This window comes from Cherax quadricarinatus, chromosome 31 (assembly GCF_038502225.1).
Source record: "Cherax quadricarinatus isolate ZL_2023a chromosome 31, ASM3850222v1, whole genome shotgun sequence".
In the NCBI taxonomy this organism is placed as follows: domain Eukaryota; kingdom Metazoa; phylum Arthropoda; class Malacostraca; order Decapoda; family Parastacidae; genus Cherax; species Cherax quadricarinatus.
Window position 1 is genome coordinate 26,533,231 of NC_091322.1, and position 23,254 is coordinate 26,556,484.

At 36.5% G+C, this 23,254-nt stretch overlaps 1 protein-coding gene across 10 annotated transcripts in view; it reads right to left on the reverse strand.

The window, feature by feature from the left end:
* Slik (Sterile20-like kinase) overlaps positions 1-23,254 on the reverse strand; it is an 82,352-nt gene that overhangs the window by 38,926 nt on the left and 20,172 nt on the right. For 9 of the 10 annotated variants that reach the window (XM_070090272.1, XM_070090273.1, XM_070090276.1 and 6 more), the window contains exons 5-9: positions 23,018-23,081; positions 21,347-21,477; positions 19,916-20,049; positions 12,646-12,730; positions 12,179-12,280 (exon numbers count right to left, since the gene is read on the reverse strand). In XM_070090272.1, coding sequence (XP_069946373.1) covers positions 12,179-12,280; positions 12,646-12,730; positions 19,916-20,049; positions 21,347-21,477; positions 23,018-23,081 — 516 coding nt within the window. Of the gene's footprint in view, positions 1-66; positions 106-12,178; positions 12,281-12,645; positions 12,731-19,915; positions 20,050-21,346; positions 21,478-23,017; positions 23,082-23,254 lie in introns of those variants that run through there. The other variant, XM_070090279.1, reaches the window with a different exon arrangement.

Sequence of the window (23,254 nt, forward strand, 5' to 3'; positions counted from 1 at the left end):
AAATTTGTCCAGCTGTCCAACTGTGTAGGGAAGCTCTCAGCTAAGACTGTACTAATTATGACATACCTCTGGCAGCAAGGCCAGGTCCATGGGGGGGCACTCAGTGGGGTCAAGAAAGGGCCAATGTAAATAGGACCAGCCACCAAATTCAGATTAAGAGCAGACTACAGTATGATCAACTATAGGCAACACTAGACCTTACAAGAGGCAACATAATATTAAATGAACCCCTTTAATGATGAAGTGCCTTCAACTGACCTTTGAAAGGATTTATCATTGTGCGTTAACTCTCGCAATGCTGATTACACAAACAAGTGATTGGCAAAACTATTCTAGCATACACAACAGTCTATTAGTATTATAATGCACACAATAAAACTATACAACTTTTAGTGAAAATCATCTGAATTCATTCTAATAAATACCCTTTCTAGGTAGTGAATTTATTGGAAATTAGCCATTATAATAATATGCACTTCAGTGAGCACAAATTCTTGTATGAAAATGTAAACTAAGTCAATAGTTACAAACTCATATAATATTCATTTATCAAGGAAATCTGCTAAGTGCAACAAGCACAATACATGTGTCAACTAAATGTACAATTAATTTTAATTTTATTGCATGAAGTTAAAAATTTTATGTCAGAAATTAAAAAAAAAAAGAATTATTTGAACCAAAGGGTAAAAAAAAAGACATTTACCTACAAGGATAGAAACATAATTAAAGTGTTTATGTAATATCAACGAGGAGTTAACAGGCACAATACTACACTCCCAATGTGTTACTCGTTTTTGCATCCTAAACTACATTATTAACTGCTTTTCAAGTTACCATTTAAATTTTCTAACTAATTTTATCAGTGTTAATCTGTTTCTGATAATTACATGAAACAGGACATATTTGTTCCTAAAATATAAACAATATTTGAATACAAAGAACCCCATCATGAGAAAGTGAAAAACTTAATGCTTCTCTGATGTTCATATATGTCCCAAAGTTAAAATCAGACACCAAAGTCATTGGTATTTTGAAATAAGAAATGGAACCAAGGCTGTATACTTCAGTATAACTATTTGTATCCTTGATTTTCATTCACTCCATGAATTTCCCTCAAAGGGGTCGACTACTGTACAAGAAATCTTCAAAAAGTTTTAATTGTGGCAAAACTTCATATTTTGCAGTATTAAGGCATCACTAGCTATTATGCACAATATATCTCTGTTCTCTTTGAAATGATAATCTCTGACAAGGAAGAAGGTTACTGCAAACAAACAGGAATTTAAAGGTATTGGAAAAAGCAATAAAAGCAAAGTACTGAAAACACAAGAAGTCAGGGAATCTGGAGAAATTTATTAAAGAGAAATATGGAATTTCTGACACATTATGGGTGACCACAATGTAGCACAACAATGAATGTGGCAAAGGAAGAAAAAACATTAATATGACAAGGGGCAATTCCTTTACTTTCCCCACAGCAATTGTTACCATAGGGGTACTAAAGACAATTGGTTTGCTACAGGTATATGCCTAAAAGATTTTTGTCTTAATACTTACAGGTAATGTATTACTAAAATGTTTCTCTAACACCTAAACACAACAGAAACATGCCTAAGAAACTTTTCTAAAACACCTACAGAAAATGAGCATACATATTTTTCAACATTAACAATTTATAGTATGCACACATGTCAAGTTTCTCAATAACAACTACTATATAAAACTGAAGTGCTGAAGGTTCTTTTTTGCTAACACCTATACTGGGAATGAATTAAGTACAGTACAGTAGCTAACATTATCTGCATCATTCATCCATGAGAAAATTGTGTACAATGAATCACCAGAAGTACTAGATCCATCTACCACTTAACACTCCTTTAAACATCCTTCCTCTTAGTTTACAAGTTAAATTGATAAAAAAAAAAAATCAATCTTAACTACATTATTTAGCCAACCCCCAACGTCTTCTTCCAAAATACAATGCTTTGACTCAATTTATGCTGAACAAATTTTTAAATTAAACAATTATTCCTTTCATCAATTAACAAAAATATTTAATCTCAACAAGAGACTAGGATATTAACAAGTCTTGTATAATTGCAAACTTTACAAATAATACATGAACATGTATATTTTTTTCTAGAAAGGAATCATAGCAGTTAACACAATTTTTTAACACGCGTGAATCAAGGGAGTTTTAACCTTAAGCCTGAGCAGGTGTGCGAGTGTTCAAGTTTAGATGTGTATATGTTACTATCACACAAATATGAACATGACAAGAGGGAAGGGAAGGGAAAGACAACACAACATTGAAGACTAGCACTTGCTAAACACCTCAAAGTGTAAACAGAACTGCTTTTCTTACCAACTCTCTTATATTGTTCCCTTTTTTTCCTTTTTCCCTTCTGAAGGCATGGAAATAAGCAAAGAGAGGGTGTGCTAGGGGAAAAGGGTGTTCAGTGCAAAAGCCGCAGCAAATATCAAGCCGAAGAATTAGTAGATCACAAAATACTCACAAATATATGACAAGTATAAAATTTGTGTGATACAATTTCCACATAAAAAGTGTTGAGGATATATTTTAAAAAATAAAATCTAGTTAAAGACACAAGTGTTTCCTTACAGAGTATCTTAACTGTAATGAATGAAACTACTGTTCACCAAACTGCATTACTCCAAGACTAGGTTGTGGAATTTGCAACACATTTCACCCATTAACGTGAATAGTCTAGCAATTACTTTTTCCAACTTTTGATTTGCAGCATCATTACAGAAAATACCCTTTGTTAGTACATTTTAAATATTCTGATTAGAAACTGGTGAATAACATCCATTACATCTTTACCAGTGGGTTGCACAAGATCTTGGATAGAGTTAGTGTGTATGTTATACTTAAGTAGCAAGCAATACAACATCTCAATTCTAAAGCAGTGCTAAAATGGCTGAAATTTTTCACTACATATAACATATGCCCTGTATTTCTAATTGCATTTCTGATTAGTTTTAGTTTTTGGGAAAGGGAATTTCTTTGATACATGCTTAAAATTCTTTTGAACTGCACCAAAATGCTAACAATTTGTCCCCCCCCCCCCTCTTCCACCAAAGCAACCCCCTAAATTAAAAAATCAATCATTCATTTCTTTCTCCCTAGTATTAGTCATGTTGAAGGTGAAAAATGAACAGGATTTTATTTAGCTATCTATTTGTCTACTGTTAAAGAGTGGGAATGAGCTGTACTTCATGGGCCCTACTTCTTCCCATTTGATCGACTTTTGTGAAATACCTGCATCATACCGACATCAGCTAAAACCTACATGGAGAGGCTTCTATATTTTTTTTTTTTTTAACAAGTCGGCCATCTCCCACCAAGGCAGGGTGACCCAAAAAGAAAGAAAATCCCCAAAAAGAAAATACTTTCATCATCATTCAACACTTTCACCTCACTCACACAATCACTGTTTTTGCAGAGGTGCTCAGAATACAGCAGTTCAGAAGCATATACGTATAAAGATACACAACATATCCTTCCAAACTGCCAATATCCCAAACCCCTCCTTTAAAGTGCAGGCATTGTACTTCCCATTTCCAGGACTCAAGTCCGGCTATATAAAAATAACCGTTTTCTCTGAATCCCTACGCTAAATATTACCGTGCTCACACTCCAACAGCTCGTCATGTCCCAAATACCATTCGTCTCCATTCACTCCTATCTTACATGCTCATGCATGCTTGCTGGAAGTCCAAGCCCCTCGCCCACAAAACCTCCTTTACCCCCTCCCTCTAACCTTTTCGAGGACGACTTCTATATATTCTTTCTTTCAACACACCGGCCGTATCCCACCGAGGCAGGGTGGCCCAAAAAGATAAACAAAAGTTTCTCTTTTTAAATTTAGTAATTTATACGGGAGAAAGGGTTACTAACCCCTTGCTCCCAGCATTTTAGTCGCCTCTTACAACACGCATGGCTTACGGAGGAAGAATTCCGTTCCACTTCCCCATGGAGAACTTCTATATATATACATATATACAGGTCTCCCTCAACATTCGCGAGGGTTAGGGGATCAAGAGCCTCGCGAATATTGAAAAACCGTGAATGTTTGGTTCCCCAATATATTGTAGGGAAATATATTACAATACTGCTTCCTTAACTTGTTGAACCTTGAATAATCATAAAATACATGAAAAGGTCGTAAATTGTACTAAATATATACATATTATGCTTTAATAATGTACAGGTCTCCCTCAACATTCGCGTTTTCAACTTTCGCGGGCTTCACACATTCGCGAATTTCCAACCGCCAAATCATATTTAAGTTTACCGCCACGAGTCCTTACTACCCTCCCTCCGACCCCTGCAACTGGCAGCCAGCCCTCCCACCACTGTGTGGTGAGTGTTTTGTTTGTTCATTATTTGCTATTAAACAACAGTATAAATAATGTCAACCCATCCATGACTGCATATTAGAATGGCTATTCGGACAGGTATTGGAAGGTGACATGTGTTTACTCTTGAACACAGCATAATAATAATAATAATAATAATAATAATAAATACGATAGAAATGAAGAAGGAAATTGTACAAAAATACGAGGGTTGAAGCAGTGGTGGAGGCAGTGGTTGACGCATTGTCAGTGTGGCTTGGTTTATGCTGGAGTGAGTATTAGTCTCTGTGCTCTTCCAAACATTTCACAATAATTCATTGTATTTGGTGCTTGTAGATTGAGTGTGACTGGAGTGGTTGAGGCAGTGGTAGAGGCAGTGGTAGAGGCAGTGGTAGAGGCAGTGGGTGAGGCAGTGGGTGAGGCAGTGGTAAAGGCAGTGGGTGAGGCAGTGGTAAAGGCAGTGGGTGAGGCAGTGGTAAAGGCAGTGGGTGAGGCAGTGGGTGAGGCAGTGGGTGAGGCAGTGGGTGAGGCAGCAGTTGAGGCAGTGGTAGAGGCAGTGGTAGAGGCAGTGGTAAAGGCAGTGGGTGAGGCAGTGGTAGAGGCAGAGGCAGTGGGTGAGACAGTGGTAGACAGTGGTAGAGGCAGTGATAGAGGCAGTGATAGAGGCAGTGAGTGAGGCAGCAGTTGAGGCAGTGGTAAAGGCAGTGGGTGAGGCAGTGGGTGAGGCAGTGGTAGAGGCAGTGGTAGAGGCAGTGGTAGAGGCAGTGGTAGAGGCAGTGGTAGAGGCAGTGGTAGAGGCAGTGGTAGAGGCAGTGGTAGAGGCAGTGGTAGAGGCAGTGGTAGAGGCAGTGGTAGAGGCAGTGGTAGAGGCAGTGGTAGAGGCAGTGGTAGAGGCAGTGGTAGAGGCAGTGGTAGAGGCAGTGGTAGAGGCAGTGGTAGAGGCAGTGGTAGAGGCAGTGATATTTACTAACATATATGTTATAAATAATAATAGTACATTATGAATAACATTTATTATTATAAATGTTATTAATATTAACATGTACTATTATTATTTATAACATATATGTTAGTAAATACCACTGCCTCAACCACTCCAGTCACACTCAATCTACAAGCACCAAATACAATGAATTATTGTGAAATGTTTGGAAGAGCACGGAGACTAATACTCACTCCAGCATAAACAAAGCCACACTGACGATGCACCAACCACTTCCTCCACCACTGCTTCAACCCTCGTATTTTTGTACAATTTCCTTCTTCAATTCTATCGTATTTATTATTACTATTATTATTGTTATTATTATGTATTATTATTTTATTATATTATTTTTATTATTATATTATTATTTTTATATTATTATTATTATTATTATTATTATTATTATTATTATTATTATTATTATTATTATTAGCAGTAGCACAAATGTTTGATTCTTTGCTGTGTTCAAGAGTAAATCTGTCCAAATAGCCATTCCAATATACAGTCATAAATGGGTTGACATTATTTATACTGTAGTTTAATAGCAAATAATGAACAAACAAAACACTCACCACACTGAGTGGTGGGAGGGCTGGCTGCCAGTTGTGGGGGTCGGAGGGAGAGTAGTAGGGACTTGCAGTGGTGGAGGCAGTGGTATTTAATAACATACATGTTAAGGCATAACGTATGTATTTAGTACAATTTACGACGTTTTCATGTATTTTATGATTGTTCATGGTTCAACAAGTAAAGGAAGCAGTATTGTATTATATTTCCCTACAATATAGTGGGGCACCAAACATTCACGGTTTTTCAACATTCGCGAGGCTCTTGATCCCCTAACCTTCGTGAATGTTGAGGGAGACCTGTATGTTATTTAATAACATGTATGTTAATAACATGTATGTTATTAAATACCACAGACTCCACCACTGCCTCCACCACTGCGAGTCCCTACTACCCTCCCTCCGACCCCCGCAACTGGCAGCCAGCCCTCCCACCACTCAGTGTGGTGAGTTTTGTTTGTTCATTATTTGCTATTAAACTACAGTATAAATAATGTAAACCCATTCATGACTGCATATTGGAATGGCTATTAGGAAAGGTATTAGACGGTGACATCATGTGTTTACTCTTGAACACAGCAAAGAATCGAACATTTCTGCTATTGCTAATAATAACAATAATAATAATAACAATAACAACAATAATAATAATAATAATAATAATAATTAATAATAATAATAAATACGATATAATTGAAGAAGGAAATTGTACAAAAATACGAGGGAGTGGTTGACACATCGTCAGTGTGACTATGTTTATGCTGGAGTGAACATTAGTCTCCCTGCTCTTCCAAACATTTCACAATAATTCAGCGGTTGAGGCAGTGGTATTTAATAACATATGCTATAAATAATAATAGTACATGTTATTATTAATAACATGTATTATTATTAACTTTTTTTTTTTTCTTTTTTTTTTCAACAAGTCGGCCGTCTCCCACCGAGGCAGGGTGACCCAAAAAAGAAAGAAAATCCCCAAAAAGAAAATACTTTCATCATCATTCAACACTTTCACCACACTCGCACATTATCACTGTTTTTGCAGAGGTGCTCAGAATACAACAGTCTAGAAGCATACACATATAAAGATACACAACATATCCCTCCAAACTGCCAATATTAACATGTATGTATTTAATAACATATGTGTATAAACTAAGGGAGGAGGAAGTCCGGGTGAGATATAAGCGACTATTGGCAGAAAGGTGGGCTAGTGCAAAGATGAGTAGTGGGGGGGTTGAAGAGGGTTGGAATAGTTTTAAAAATGCAGTATTAGAATGTGGGGCAGAAGTTTGTGGTTATAGGAGGGTGGGGGCAGGAGGAAAGAGGAGTGATTGGTGGAATGATGAAGTAAAGGGTGTGATAAAAGAGAAAAAGGTAGCTTATGAGAGGTTTTTACAAAGCAGAAGTGTTATAAGAAGAGCAGAGTATATGGAGAGTAAAAGGAGGGGTTTGGGATATTGGCAGTTTGGAGGGATATGTTGTGTGTCTTTATATGTGTATGCTTCTGGACTGTTGTATTCTGAGCACCTCTGCAAAAACAGTGATAATGTGCGAGTGTGGTGAAAGTGTTGAATGATGATGAAAGTATTTTCTTTTTGGGGATTTTCTTTCTTTTTTTTTTTGGGTCACCCTGCCTCGGTGGGAAACGGCCGACTTGTTGAAAAAAAAAAAAAAAAAAAATGTTATAAATAATAATAGTACATATTATTAATAACATGTATTATTAACATGTGTTATTAAATACCATTGCCTCAATCACTGCCTCAACCACTCCAGTCACACTCAATCTACAAGCACCAAACACAATGAATTATTGTGAAATGTATGGAAGAGCAGGGAGACTAATGTTCACTCCAGCATAAACAAAGTCACACTGACGATGTGTCAACCACTCCCTCGTATTTTTGTACAATTTCCTTCAATTATATCATATTTATTATTATTATTATTATTATTATATTATTATTATTATTATTATTACTATTGTTATTATTAGCTGTAGCAGAAATGTTTAATTCTTTGCAGTGTTCAAGAGTAAACACATGATGTCACCGTCTAATACCTGTCCGAATAGCCATTCCAATATGCAGTCATGAATGGGTTTACATTATTTATACTGTAGATTAATAGCAAATAATGAACAAACAAAACACTCACCACACTGAGTGGTGGGAGGGCTGGCTGCCAGTTGCGGGGGTCGGAGGGAGGGTAGTAGGGACTCGCAGGTGGCGGGAAACTTAAATATGATTTGGCGGCTGGGAATTTGGTGGCTGGGAATTTGGCGGTTGGGAATTCGCGAATGTGTGAAGCCCGTGAAAGTTGAAAACGTGAATGTTGAGGGAGACCTGTACTTCTATATCTATACCAATTATAGGTAGTAGGTTTGTAGACAGCAACCACCCAGGGAGGTACTACCGTCCTGCCAAGTGAGTGTAAAACGAAAGCCTGTAATTGTTTTACCTGATGGTAGGATTGCTGGTGTCTTTTGTCTGTCTCATAAATATGCAAGATTTCAGGTACATTTTGCTACTTCTACTTACACTTAGGTCACACTACACGTACATGTACAAGTATATATATACATACCCCTCTGGGTTTTCTTCTATTTTCTTCCTAGTTCTTGTTTTTGTTTATTTCCTCTTATCTCCATGGGGAAGTGGAACAGAATTCTTCCTCCGTAAGCCATGCGTGTTGTAAGAGGCGACCAAAATGCTGGGAGCAAGAGGCTAGTAACTCGTTCTCCTGTATAAATTACTAAATTTAAAAAGATAAACTTTCGTTTTTCTTTTTGGGCCACCCTGCCTTGGTGGGATATGGCCGGTTTGTTGAAAGATCATCATCTATACCAATAAAATAATGCACCAATATCCTTGACTATCCAGTCTATTTACAACATACAATGATAAATACCCCTTGCCCTGCCTGACACTAATGTCTGGAATATAAAGTTTTCCCCCTCACTTTATACTAACTCAACACTGTGCAACATTTTAATTCTAATTTCATATATACAACACATATTTGCCATATGTGAGCATATGGTTCACAGAGCACAAGTGTCTTATTATGGGAATTAAGTGTTTATGGCATGACTTTAGTCTAGATGCCATGCCATTCATTTAGAGTGTAAAAAAGAGATGCCAGTACATTTATTACCACTATTATAACTATACCTCTGGCATTTCAATGAACTATTAAAAAATCTCATCCTGTATACCAGATCACTTACTGACAGATGCAAGAAAAAAAATTTACATCTGACACACATGTGGATAGTAAGTGGTAAGGTAAACTATGGCACCTAATTAGAGATAGAATGTTGAACTACTGAATTTACAAAGCACTGGAATCTTTTGATTATTCAGCACCTTAAACACATCTATTTCTAACATTATGTAGCAAATTTACACTATCAATACCAACTTGCTATTGTCGTGAGCAACTCAATCTCACATTACAAAAGTCGATCACAATGCAAGCAAAACCATTCAAAATCCATTTTTCATATTCCACAATCCATGTCATATAGCATTCCATGTCAGTGGCCAGTAACATGAGCAAATTTAGAGGAGAGGAAATGTCCACCATTTATGACAAAACAGATGCTGGGCTCTGAGGTAAGAACCCTGTGAGAAGAGTGGCACCCCCTCCTAATGAAGATGCCCTCCCATCCCCAGAAAAATCACAAACCCCCCACCAACGCATTAAGGTGACCGAGCGTGAGGGTGGGGAAGTTGAGGTGACGAGTGAGCATATTTTACAGTAATGTATTGTTTGCAATTAAAACTTCACCTTCACTAATCTTAACACTATTATTTACTCAGGAAAACAAGATCTAGATTTGATGTAGCAGGACATTTGTTATTTAGATCGAAGGGATTAATGTACAGTATTTAATGCTGCTTTAAAATAGAGTTTCAAAAGATTAAGTCTGCAAGGAGTGATAATGCTGAAAAAATTAATGCATGGTGGGAAACACACTATTCAAATCACCTGACTATTATTTACAATAGTCACCACAGAAATATCAACATTCAAGTGTTAACACTGACAATCAAAAAGTTTTACATCAAATATCAACAGACAAACAAATTTTCAATCTGGTTGCACTTTCATACCTTAGAGAGAGAAAAAAAAAAAGTCAATGGCTAATTTAAAATATACTTTAGTTCCAAACACTGCCTTGTGCGTGTGAAACATTAACGCATAACTATGATCAGCCGTGAGCTTTCCGATTTCTAAACAAAACCTAATTCATTCCCAAATAATGTCTAATACACAGCTATTTAAAAAAGACTACCATACTACCAAGAGAACAGCACGCCAAACTTTTTTGGGGCATGTGATACAGAAACAATTTATTAAGAGAATAACAGAGTACTGTGGCTACAGATAAACAGCTAAGCCTTAATTTTTTGGATATTTTATACTACAATCAACTCTTATAAAGCTCCTCCATAGAGTGTAACTCTTTGTACACGAGACTGAAAAATTACAATGAAAATTAAATAGCACATACTATGAAGGTCTTGCCATGCTGTATTCTATTGTGGCTGTACTTTTTCCAATTACATTTACAAAAAATTGCAGTGCATGGAGGGGCTTCATAAGAACTGAGTGTACATACCAGTATGCAATCTGAGGGTTGTTCATTTAAGATTTTAATGCCTCGCCCGTATTTTGATAAAATCTGACTACAATTCAAGAGTCTGCATTTCATAAATTTCATTTAAAATCCTCAACTATATTAAATTTCCAAACTTCTGACAATTTACTGTTTTACAGTCATGAGCATACAAAATATATGGAGGCAAATTACACAGTAATACTGTGAATTTAATAATGTACAAGAACTAATCATATTAAATAATCCATTCCTTGGTATTCGGCAAGTTAACCCATACACAGTTTGCCCAAAGTCATTCAATCTTGTTTATTCCTCTAAATTCTCTTTCAACAGAATACTTCCTCATAAAATTTTTGTACAGTGGACCCCCGACTTACGATAATAATTCGTTCCAGAAGGCTCTTCGGGTGCCATTACCGAACGAATCTGCTCCCATGAGGAATATTGTAAATTAGATTAGTCCGTTTCAGACCCCCAAAAATACACTTACAGAATCACTTACAAAAATACACTTACATAATTGCTCGAGTTGGGGGCTGTTCATAAGTCGGGGGTCCACTGTACTTTTAAAAAATACAACAAACAAGGTTTATCACTCATGCTGCAAATCTTTTTTTAATTATCTGTCCTTCCAACTCTATATTTGATCTTCCTTCTTCCAATTTGTTTTGCTTACTTCATATATTTTCAGCCATTACGTTACTTTATATTTTCTCTTAAAATGTTCAAACCACCTGAACACGCAATACTTTTTGCCCAAACCACCTAAACACACCCTACTTTTTGCTCAAGCCACCTGAATATGTGAACTTTTAGTTCAAATCACCTGAACACCCTACATTGCTCAAATCCTGATATTTTGTTTTTTAAGTTTTGCTTTAACATCATTTCCATTACTTGACCTTTTGATAGCTGTACATCGTATATTATTTAACTAAATATGTACCTTCCACCCTTCCCCATCTGCATAGTGATTCAAAAACTGTATCAAGCCTCCAACAAAAAAAAAAAAAAAATGACAATTACATCAAGTAATAAAGTCAAAGTCAAACATGAGAATTTTTTTTTTTTATACAGCGAAGTGTACACCATGATAACAGAGGATTTAAAATATTCCTTCACCCCCACATATTATGTTTATTACGCATACTAGTGTCAGTAATTTAACTTTAATGACATCTCTATAAAGGCCTAAATCTGTCAAGGCAAGTGACAAAAGGCAATAAGGTTAAATCCACATTATAACAGTATATTGTGAAAGTCTCAAGAATATGCGAGTGATTTCACCAAGTGACTGTCACCGATTAAGAGCCTAGTTAGTAACATCTTGACATGCCTCCACCAATCTTCCCTTGGACCTCCTATTTCATTCTATAGGTAATGACCACTTACATCAAAAAATAACTCATTCCCTGAAAATCTGATAGAAGCAAGATTATAGAATTAATTTTCTGTATTTTTGTCCTACAGTACACTTTCTTATCACTATATTAATGTATGACATATCAGTTAATACTACTACTAGAAGGCACAGAAAATTCAAATGTTTTAATTTAATAAGCATCAATTAGACAAGTGGTGCAAAACAACTACTGTTACATCATCAATACTCACATCTCCATCCTCATACACCTCCTCATCCACAATTTCAGCTTTGTACTCCAAGAGAAGATCGCGGATGGGCTTCACATCTAAATCTTTGCTGATGAATGGATGCTGAAATAAAATTATAAAGATGAACAGTTTGAAGATCAAATTTTAAAAAAACAATACATAAGAGAAATAACGAAAATACTGTACATGCATCCAGTCTTTCATTTACAATTTATGCCAGATTTCCTAAACTGCTCTTGCAAATACTGAAAACATGGTGAAATATGCAAATAGAAAATAATGCATTTTTAAGCAAATACCTCAAGTCCTGTCATGACCATTGGGAGTAATTTTCAATAACTCCCCAAAAAAGCAAATGTGAACAAAACTTACAAAACAAAAATCTAACCAGTTTCAAACAAAATACTCTTTCCTTATGCCTTTATGTAATATTTTACTAAACAAAGCCCAAATTTAAAACATTTTACCTGCAGAAGTTCCACAGCACTTGGTCTAAGAGCTGGGTCCTTCACAAGGCACTTGCTAATGAAGTCATTGAATTCCTTGGAATATCTGTGGTAGAAAGACAAAGCTAAATAAGAGAAAATAGTTAATTTTCTCTCATTATTCATATGCCAGGACATCCTCTCAAACACATTCTTACATATTATATATATAGATATATATATACACAATTTTTTTTTATCATGTCGGCCGTCCCCCACCGAGGCAGGGCTAGTAACCACTTCTCCTGTATACAGTACTAAAGTTAAAGAGAGAATCTTTTGTTTTTTTCTTTTTGGGCCAACCTGCCTTGGTGGGATACGGCTGGTTTGTTGAAAGAAAAGAGATATACACCTACCATCCGACTTACGACCGAGTTTGGTTCCGAGAAACCGGTCGTAAGTCGAAATGGTCGTAAGTCGAACTTTACTACTGAATATCAACAAAACATTTTTGTCATGACTTTATTATATTGTTTTATTTTGGTATTTCATGTTTTACTTTACTTTTTATGCTGTTAGTACTGTATTTTATACTGTAAGGTTTAGGATAAACACTGTGTACAACACAAATAGTTGTCTATTTCCCAGAAATTTGGCATAAAAAACACGGTCGTAAGTTGAGTGGTCGTAAGTCGAGCAGGTCGTAAGTCGGATGGTAGGTGTATTTCTTATTTATAAATTATGTACATTAAGTGTGAACAGTGGTGGTGGGTTCTGCTGGTGCCACCACCACCATGTATGGCTGCTCTCAGTGGCCCTTATAAACCCAACAACAACACTTACACCATTTACTCCTCTCATACATTATGACATATGTACTCTAGAATGAATAAAATAATCATGTTTTTATGTTATTAACATTATAAACAATGTGATATTAGATGAATTGCGATAGATAAATAAGCCGTAGAGATGATATTAGCGTCATATTGAAGCATAATAAACTTCCCTTCCTCTTGCCTCCTACGTGTCTATCATACACCAACAAGTCAATAAAGGTAAGTGTGATGTTAAATGTTCATTTATCCATTTTATTAGTGCTTTATATTTATTTGTCATTGTTTTCTTTATGTATATTTATATTTTATCTTCAAAAAAAAAAAAATTTTGTTAATACTTTTGGCTGCCTGAAACGGATTAATTGGATTTCCATTATTTATTTTGGGGAAAATTAATTTGGATAAAGGCTAGCTCTCTGGAACGGATTAAAGGCGTTACCCGAGGGTCCACTGTATATATATATTTATATTTTTCAACATGCATACATACAGTGGTCCTTCGTTTATCGTCATTAATCCGTTCCTGGAAGTGCAACGATTATCGAAATACACTATTTCGAATCAATTTTCCCCATAAGAAATAATATAAATACAATTAACCCCTTGTCTGTCGCAATCCCCAATCCTGAGGTGTCTCCTGGTGTCGCAAAATTTAAAAAAAAAAAAAAAAATTCTTATGAAATGATAGAGAATCTTTTCCTGATTGTAATGACAAAAAAAAAAAATTGTAAAACTGATGGAATTACGCTCTCGCGAAGTTAGCGATCTTGGCGATATTTACAAATCGGCAATTTTGCCCACTTTGAGCCCTATTTTTGGCTAATTACATTGTTCCAGTCAACCAAACTCATAGCTATTTCTTTAGAACTCCGTTTTTTCTATCGACTGAGCACAAGAAACTGCCCATTTACCGATTTCAACTACCCAATAACGTGGTCAGAAATTTGCAATTTGGCCAATTTCACAAAAATTAAAAAATGTGACAACTTCAAAATAAGGTCAAGAATGAACAATGCAGACATTCCTGGCTCTAAAATTATATTTTCTTTGTTCATCAGTCACGTCTCCAGGCCCCTCTGATATTACTCTTGCTTTCTATTTTGAATTTTTATTCAAACAAAAAAATTCAAGATTTACTGTTATGCAGACTACTGCAATGCTGTAATAATTGTACAAATAATGTCAACCCATTCATGACTGCATATTAGAATGGCTAGTTGGACATTTATTGGACAATGGCATTATTTGTTTACTTTTGAACATTGGCAAAAATAAACATTTCCCCTACTTTGAGCTCCATTTCCAGGTTCTTTATAGTAAAACCAATCAAAATCACCTTTATTTATATAATATGTTTTCCATTCTATCAAATGAGACCAAGAAAACGAGAATACACCCATAAATACCATACGAAAATAGACCACAAAGTCGGCATTTTAATTAAAAAAAAACGGTCGGAGTTTTTTTTTCTCATTATGCACTTTGTGCTCCAGGATTTTTTTTATATGGTGCACACTGACCACACAGACCCATTCTCTCACATGTGGGCCTACCAGCTTTCTCCTGCTTGATTTGAAGCCGCTAGAATTTATGAGTATATATACATCAAACATGGTACCGCGTAAGACGTATATATACAGCCGCCGAAACAGTCAAAGGGTTAATCCGTTCCCGACACCCAGAGGTATTAAAACAAAAAATTTTTTACATGAAATATAGATGTAGTACATAAACAATACAATGGGACATTATGAATGAAACATTAACAGCATAACACTTACCTTTATTGGCAATTCTTCTTAGTGTATGGAAGACTGGAGGAGAGTGATTGGATTAGTTACTGTTTGGAAGGGGAATCCCCTTCCATCAACACCTCAGGTACCAAGTCCTTTTCTGGGGTTACATACTTCTCTGTTTCTTAATGCCACTAGGACCAGCTTGAGAGTCACTAGAGTCCTGTCTCGCAAAAAAAGTGTCCGGAGAGCTCTGTTTCTGGAGTCTCTTTAAAACTTCCCTAAGATGGGCCAAGACTCTGTCACTGTACAAGTTGCCGATATGGCTTGCAACATCTTTCTCAGGGTGATGTTTCTCCATAAATCTTTCCATCCTACCCCACATTTCAAAAATCTCCTTAATTTTTGAAGAAGGCACCTTCTTCCATCTCTCTTCCTCCTCCTCTGCAGCAAGATTCTGAGCTGCGATCTGTTGCTGTTCCTGCTGAAACTCTTGCAGCTCCTCAGTGGTTAGCTCTTCATTGTGGTCCTCCACCAACTCTTCCACATCCTCCACTCACATCTAACCCCATGGAACTCCCCAATGCCACAACAGATTTCACAACTGACATAGGCTCATCAGGGTCGGCCACAAACCCTTCAAAATCCTCTTGTGGACACAATCTAGCCACAATTTTCTCCAAGCAACAACATCTTCCTTAATTTCCTTTTTCTTTGCCACGATGGAAGATATGGTTGTATGGGGTTTGTTAAACATCCTGGCCAGTTCGGCCACACGTACGCCACTTTCACATTGTCCGATGATGTTGTTCTTAAATTCAATCATATTTCTCACCTTTACCAAAGGCTTGGCACTAGGAGCTTTCTTTGGAGCCATGGTAGCTTATTTAGCACTTGCAAGCACTAAAATGAATGGAATATTATGAAATATTTCGTATGAACAAGTGAGGGGGACCATCGCTCACTGGTAAACAATGGCACACTGGCTGGGAAGGGAGGCCGAGGCAGCTCAGAGCCTTGAGTACGTGTCCAGGACGAACGACGATTAGCAAGTCAACTGACCATTTGCGAGCCAATGTTTGGACGAAAATAACGGGACGATTTCCAAAAAGGACGACTACCGAGCCCGACGATTATCGAGGGACCACTGTATATACATTCATTACATTCATGGATTTAGAAAAGGCATATGATAAGAGTGGATAGGGGAGCAATGTGGCAGATGTTGCAAGTGTATGGAATAGGTGGTAAGCTACTAAATGCTGTAAAGAGTTTTTATGAGGATAGTGAGGCTCAGGTGAGGGTGTGTAGAAGAGAGGGGAGATTACTTCCTGGTAAAAGTAGGTCTTAGACAGGGATGTGTAATGTCACCATGGTTGTTTAATATATTTATAGATGGGGTCATAAAAGAAGTAAATGCTAGGGTGTTGGGAAGAGAGGTGGGATAAAATTATGGGGAATCAAATACAAAATGGGAGCTGACATAGTTACTTTTTGCTGATGATACTGCACTTTTGGGAGATTCTAAAGAAAAGTTACAAAGGTTAGTGGACGAGCTTGGGAGGGTGTGTAAAGGTAGAAAGTTGAAAGTAAACACAGATAAGAGTAAGGAGATGAGGGTATCAAACAATTTAGCTAAAGATAAATTGGATATCACATCGGAGAGAGGGAGTATGGAAGAAGTGAATGTTTTCAGATAATTGGGAGTTGACTTGTCAGTGGATGGGTTTATGAAGGATGAGGTTAACCCTTTCAGGGTCGAGAGGCCAAATTTCAAAGGGTGCACCAGTGTCCAAGAATTTTCAAAAAATAATTTTATTTTTTCTTATGAAATGGTAGAGAATCTTTATCTGAAGGTAATAAAACAAAAAGTATGAAATTTGATGGAAAATTGACGAAATTATGCTCTTGAGAATTTTGATGTGTCAGCGATATTTATGCATCGGCGATTTTGCGGACTTTGACTCCCATTTTAGGCCAATTACATTATTCCAGTCGACCAAATTCTTAACTATTTCACTAGTATTACTTCTATTCTATCGATTGAGCACAAGAATTCGCCAAGTCAACCGTTTCAACTACAAAACAAAGTGATCAGAAACTGGTACTTTGGCCAATTTAACGCAAAGTTCAAAATACAGTGGACCCCAGGTTAACGATATTTTTTCACTCCAGAAGTATGTTCAGGTGCCAGTACTGACCGAATTTGTTCCCATAAGAAATATTGTGAATTAGATTAGTCCATTTCAGACCCCCCAAACATACACGTACAAACGCACTTACATAAATACACTTACATAATTGGTTGCATTCGGAGGTGATCGTTATGCAGGGGTCCACTGTACTCCAATTTCAAAATAGGGTACAGAATAAACAATGCAGGCATTCCTGGCAATAAACCAACATTTCCTCTGTTCATTAGTTACGTTTTCAGGCTTTACTAATGAATTCCATTTTGATTTTTTATTCACATAATGAATTTTTATTTAAACCAAAAAATAGAAGATTTACTGTTATGCAATATTGTAATAATTGTATAAAAATATCAGCACATTTGTGAACGTATATTAGACCCACGTGTGAGGTCATTTGTTTACTCTTGAACATCGGCAAAAATTTAACATTTCCGCTACTTTGAGTTCACTTGTAAGCCATTTCCAGTAATAAAACCAATCAAAATCATCTCTATTTCTGTAATATGTCTTCCATTCTATCAAATGAGACCAAGAAATCGCAAATACATCTATAAAAAACATACGAAAGAACACCGCAAAGTCGTTGTTTTAACAGAAAATTACGGTCTCAGTTTCTTTTCTCTCATTATGCACTATGTGCTGCAGGATTTGTTTTATGTGGTGCACACATACCACATAGATGCATTCTCTCATATCAAAGCCAAAATTTACCGCTCACAGCTTATCAGAGTGAGCTGAGCTCATGACGTAGATCTACGGTTTGGACCCTCAATGTAAAGCCATAGATCTACGGCACAGACCCTCAAGGGGTTAACCATAGAATTGATGAAAGAAAAAAGGTGAGTGGTGCATTGAGGTATCTACGGAGACAAAACATGTTATCCATGGAGACAAAGAAGGGAATGTACGAAAGTATAGTGATACCAACACTCTTATATGGGCGTGAAGCTTGGGTTGTAAATGCTGCAGCGAGGAGGCAGCTGGAGGCAGTGGAGATGTCCTGTCTAAGAGCAATGTGTGGTGTAAATATTAAGCAGAGAATTCAGTGTGGAAATTAGGAAATGGTGTGGAGTTACTATAAGTATTAGTCAGAGGGATGAAGAGGGGTTGTTGAGGTGGTTATGTCATTTAGAAAGAATGTAACAAAGTAGAACGACTTGGAGAATGTATAAATCCGTAGGGGAAGGAAGACGGGATAGGGGTCGTCCTCGAAAAGATTGGAGGGAGGGGGTAAAGGAGGTTTTGTGGATGAGGGGCTTGGACTTCCAGCAAGCATGCGTGAGCTTGTTAGATAGGAGTGAATGGAGACGAATGGTTTTTGGGACCTGATGAGCTGTTGGATTGTGAGCAGGGTAACATTTTGTGAATGGATTCAGGGAAACCAAATAGCTGGACTCGAGTCCTAGAAATGGAAACTGCCGATGTGCTAAAAAACGCACACATACACACACCTAATCAAAATAAATATAAAAATATATACAGCATATATGTCAAGGAGGTACCGTTACTGGGAGGGAGGCCAACTTTTGAAAGAAAGGTAGGCCAGTACAAGAGCAGGAAACAAGAAGTTCAAGGAGGAATGATGTGAATTTAAGAAAGCTGTGTATGTGTAGCAGTTAGCGAACTACTTAGTTCGCATTCAGATAAAAATTGCTATAATGCACAACTGTTTTAGAAACTCGTGTCTTGATTTTTTTTTTACAACACTAACCATCTTCCACTGAGGTAGGGGGACTCGAAATAGAAGAAATGCTTTCACAATCATAGTCAATCATTGTCTTGCTGGCATCAGAGTTCAGATATTGCACTGAAAGGCAACATCCCTAACCCTTCCTTCAGAGTGTAAGCACCGTACTTTCTACCTCCAGGACTCAAATCTTGCTAGTTTCCTGACTCCCTTCATAAAAGTTACCTAGGATATATAGTCATAAAAACCACTTGCTTCCACTCCTAAAATGCACCCACATAAACCTGTTGGGTGGCCAAGCCCCTTGCACTCAAAACCTCCTTTATCCCTTCCCTCCAACTTTTCCTGGGATGACCCCTAGCCCTCCTTCCTTCCACCCCAAACAGTCAGGTACGCACACCATCCTGCATGCGCACAGTCAGGTATACATACCATCACACATGTGTACAGTCAGGTATGCACACCATCCTTCATGCATATGGTCAGGTACGCACACCATCACACATGCATACAGTCAGGTACACACACCATCACATGTGCATACGGTCAGGCACGCACACCATCCTTCATGTATACCGTCAGGTACGCACACCACATTTGCGTATGGTCAGGTACATACACCATCACGCATGCGTATAGTCAGGTATGCATAACATCATGTATGCATACGGTCAGGTACTCACAGTGAAAAATGGGTCATTACAAAAAAAAAAATGGGCCTTCTGCTATACATCAAGAACAAAAAATTAAAAACCAAACTGAGTTAGTGTAACACACATTCAAGATATAATTAGGCTTATACACAAGATGCAAACCTTCAAATGTAATTAAATAATTAAATTTTTGAGAGAAGCTTACTTAGAAGGGTAGTCGAGCTTAGGAGGATCAGATTTCTGAATCTTGAGCATAACACGGACGGGAGAAACTTCGTGGTTTGGTGGGTCCATCTGTGCAAATTCTATCAATGAAATACCCAGTGACCACACATCAGCCTACAACAAAAATAAAACACTTAAGTAAACAATGGCCTATTGAATAACTAAAGTGTAATGAACACTTGTCAATACACAACCACATGGAGACAGCAACTCAGAAGATTAACTGATCTGCTGAAGGGGATCCCAGTAGGGGGTCGAAATATACAAATCAATTAATCTTCAGAGTTTCTCCTTGTGGGTTATTATTGAGCACTGATATATTACACAAAGATTTTTAAATACTGTACTTGTTATAAAATCTGTAACTCATATAACCCTTGTGTTTCTTCCTGTGCTCCAAATTGAACATCATGGCATAGTGATTTTGCTGTCAAGAAACGAGATTATTCTAATTTTAAGCTATGTTCCCCCAATTTTTTATATGTAAAATCCCATGTGTTTTATAGGTTAAAGTGCTAAAAGATGGGGATTAAGTGATGGAATGGTTTGTGCATTTGTTCAATGATGCCTCTGAAAGAAGACACAGCACCTAAGGATTGTGAAATCTGAAAGAAGCTACAGAGGTTGAAGCTGATTTTCATGTGAAAAGGGAAATATAAAGTGAATGCAGAAAAAAGCATGGATGCTCAAGCCCATATCACTTAAAACCTTCACTCCTCTCTCAACCCTTATGGGGGAAAATTCTACCCTTTCTTCCTTTCATCCTGGGCATAAATCCCCCCCCCCCCCCCAATTTTGTCTAAATACACAAATCACCTCAACAACCCCTCCTCTGCCTATCTAGCTTCTATCCACACTAACTTCTACCTATTAAATTCTTTGTATAATATTCACTTCACATGTTTCTCTCAGAATGACTTCTCCACTATCTCCTCACTGTAATGTTTGAATCCTATGCATCACACCTATATAAAAGGGTTGAAAGTGAATGATAAAGAAATACAAAAGTTCCAGGATAAGTATCACAACCACAGAGCACACGAGGATAATGTGTATAAGAAATAAGAAACACCTAGTCATTTTTCAACTGTATCTCGATCACAGTCATAAAAGCCTATTGTGCACATTTCTATACCAAACTCGCATATTTTATTTAACCCGTAAACGGTCCAAGCAGATCTACGTTCATATGTTTAGCGCTACAAAAGTAGATCTACATTTTTTTTTACATATTTTCAAATATAACAAAAAAAAAAAGTAGATCAAAGTTTTTTTTACACATTTTCAAATGTAAAAAAACAAAAAGAAGATCTACTTTTTTTACTTACTTTCAAATGTTGAAAAAACGTATACATAAGTTTGGACCGTTTACGGGTTAAAGCAATATTTAACAGAACTGCAAAATACTCACTTTATAATCATATTTGGCATCAATGAATGTCTCACACAGGATAACTTCAGGAGCTAACCAGTATGGAGTTCCTATGAAGGTACCTCTTTTATCGTAAGTGTTTTTGTTTTTGGCAGATACTCCAAAATCAGCTGCAAATAAATAAAATATATATATATATATTTATATTACAATGCCTGCACTTTGAAGGAGGGGTTTGGGATATTAGCAGTTTGGAGGGATATGTTGTGTATCTTTATATGTACATATATGCTTCTAAACTGTTGTATTCGGAGCACCTCTGCAAAAACAGTGATAATGTGTGAGTGTGGTGAAAGTGTTGAATGATGATGAAAGTATTTTCTTTTTGGGGATTTTCTTTCTTTTTTGGGTCACCCTGCCTCGGTGGGAGACGGCTGACTTGTTGAAAAAAAAAAAAAATATATTACCATACATATGTACATTTCTCAGTGCACGTTTCAAAGGAAATTATCACAACATTTAAATCTTTTAGAATTATGACTTGTCTGCCCTGAAAATAAAAATCTTATCCAACATTATCACAAATATTTTTTAAATTATCACTATAAAACTAACCAAAGTGTTAGCTTTATGTAAATAAATATTTGATGGCATTTATTATACAACACTCAAAGCATCACCAAGTACGATGAAGAGTATATTCAAAATGATATTTTTGCCTGAAAATGCTTTTTCCAATGTAACAAGAGATACAAAATATTCTGCTAACAAAGGTAAAGTTAAGCCATAAAGTACATACATGTTCAAGATTAATAAAAAAAAACCTACATAACTGTGTACATAATAGAAATTATTCGTTTGCTGCAAAACATTTCAGAAAAAATGTACGAGAGGACAGATCAGGGACTTGATATGGTAGGTTACGAATATTTGGGAAAGGCGACAACTGTCGAAAATAATTACGAGATTTTAGGAGAAGAGCAAGACTTAAGGTGAGGTGCATGACTGAAGAATTTTTTTTCAAAATAATCCCTCTTAAATTCATCCCCCCAAAAATGTATTCAACAGAGGAAAACTTATAGTAACAATCGTCCTAAAGAACATCTGAAACTGACATGGATGTGAAATACCTACGAGAACCTCATCTTCAGAACTAACCATGGGAGAGGTGATTTACACCATTTCTCAGGGTTGTACTTTACCAAGTTTTGTCAATATACTCTGCTGTACTTAAAAAAAAAAAAAAAAGTTTTATATTAACAAAGGAAATGGTATGAGCAAAGACGTGCATCTCAGACCAAAATATTAGAATACAGTGGACCCCCGCATAACGATCACCTCCAAATGCGACCAATTATGTAAGTGTATTTATGTAAGTGCGTTTGTACGTGTATGTTTGGGGGTCTGAAATGGACTAATCTACTTCACAATATTCCTTATGGGAACAAATTCGGTCAGTACTGGCACCTGAACATACTTCTGGATTGTAAAAATATCGTTAACCGGGGGTCCACTGTATATGCTTTAAAAAAAAAAAATACCCCCTTTTCACACATTTAGTTATGCTTCCTTGAGAAACCAAAGTTCAATGAACTTGAAAATTCTTGAATTTACACCTACCGGAAAGGGTTTCAGTTTTACAAATTAATGAATAAATTAAACAAGAATGATGCAAAATAACCCTAATTTCAACAAAATTAACATACATACCTAGTTTTACTCCTCCTTCCATTGTTAGGAGGACATTACCCGCTTTTAAGTCTCGATGTATCACCTGGCAACAAAGATTACTTCAATTTGACATAGTATCGTATCTATAAAAAATGTATTATAAAGTTAAAAATATTACAACCAAAAAGTTTGGAGTGAAGGACACTAAATATTAGAAAATGTAATACAAATCTTTAGACAAACTACACAGCACAACAAACACTGACATACCACAAA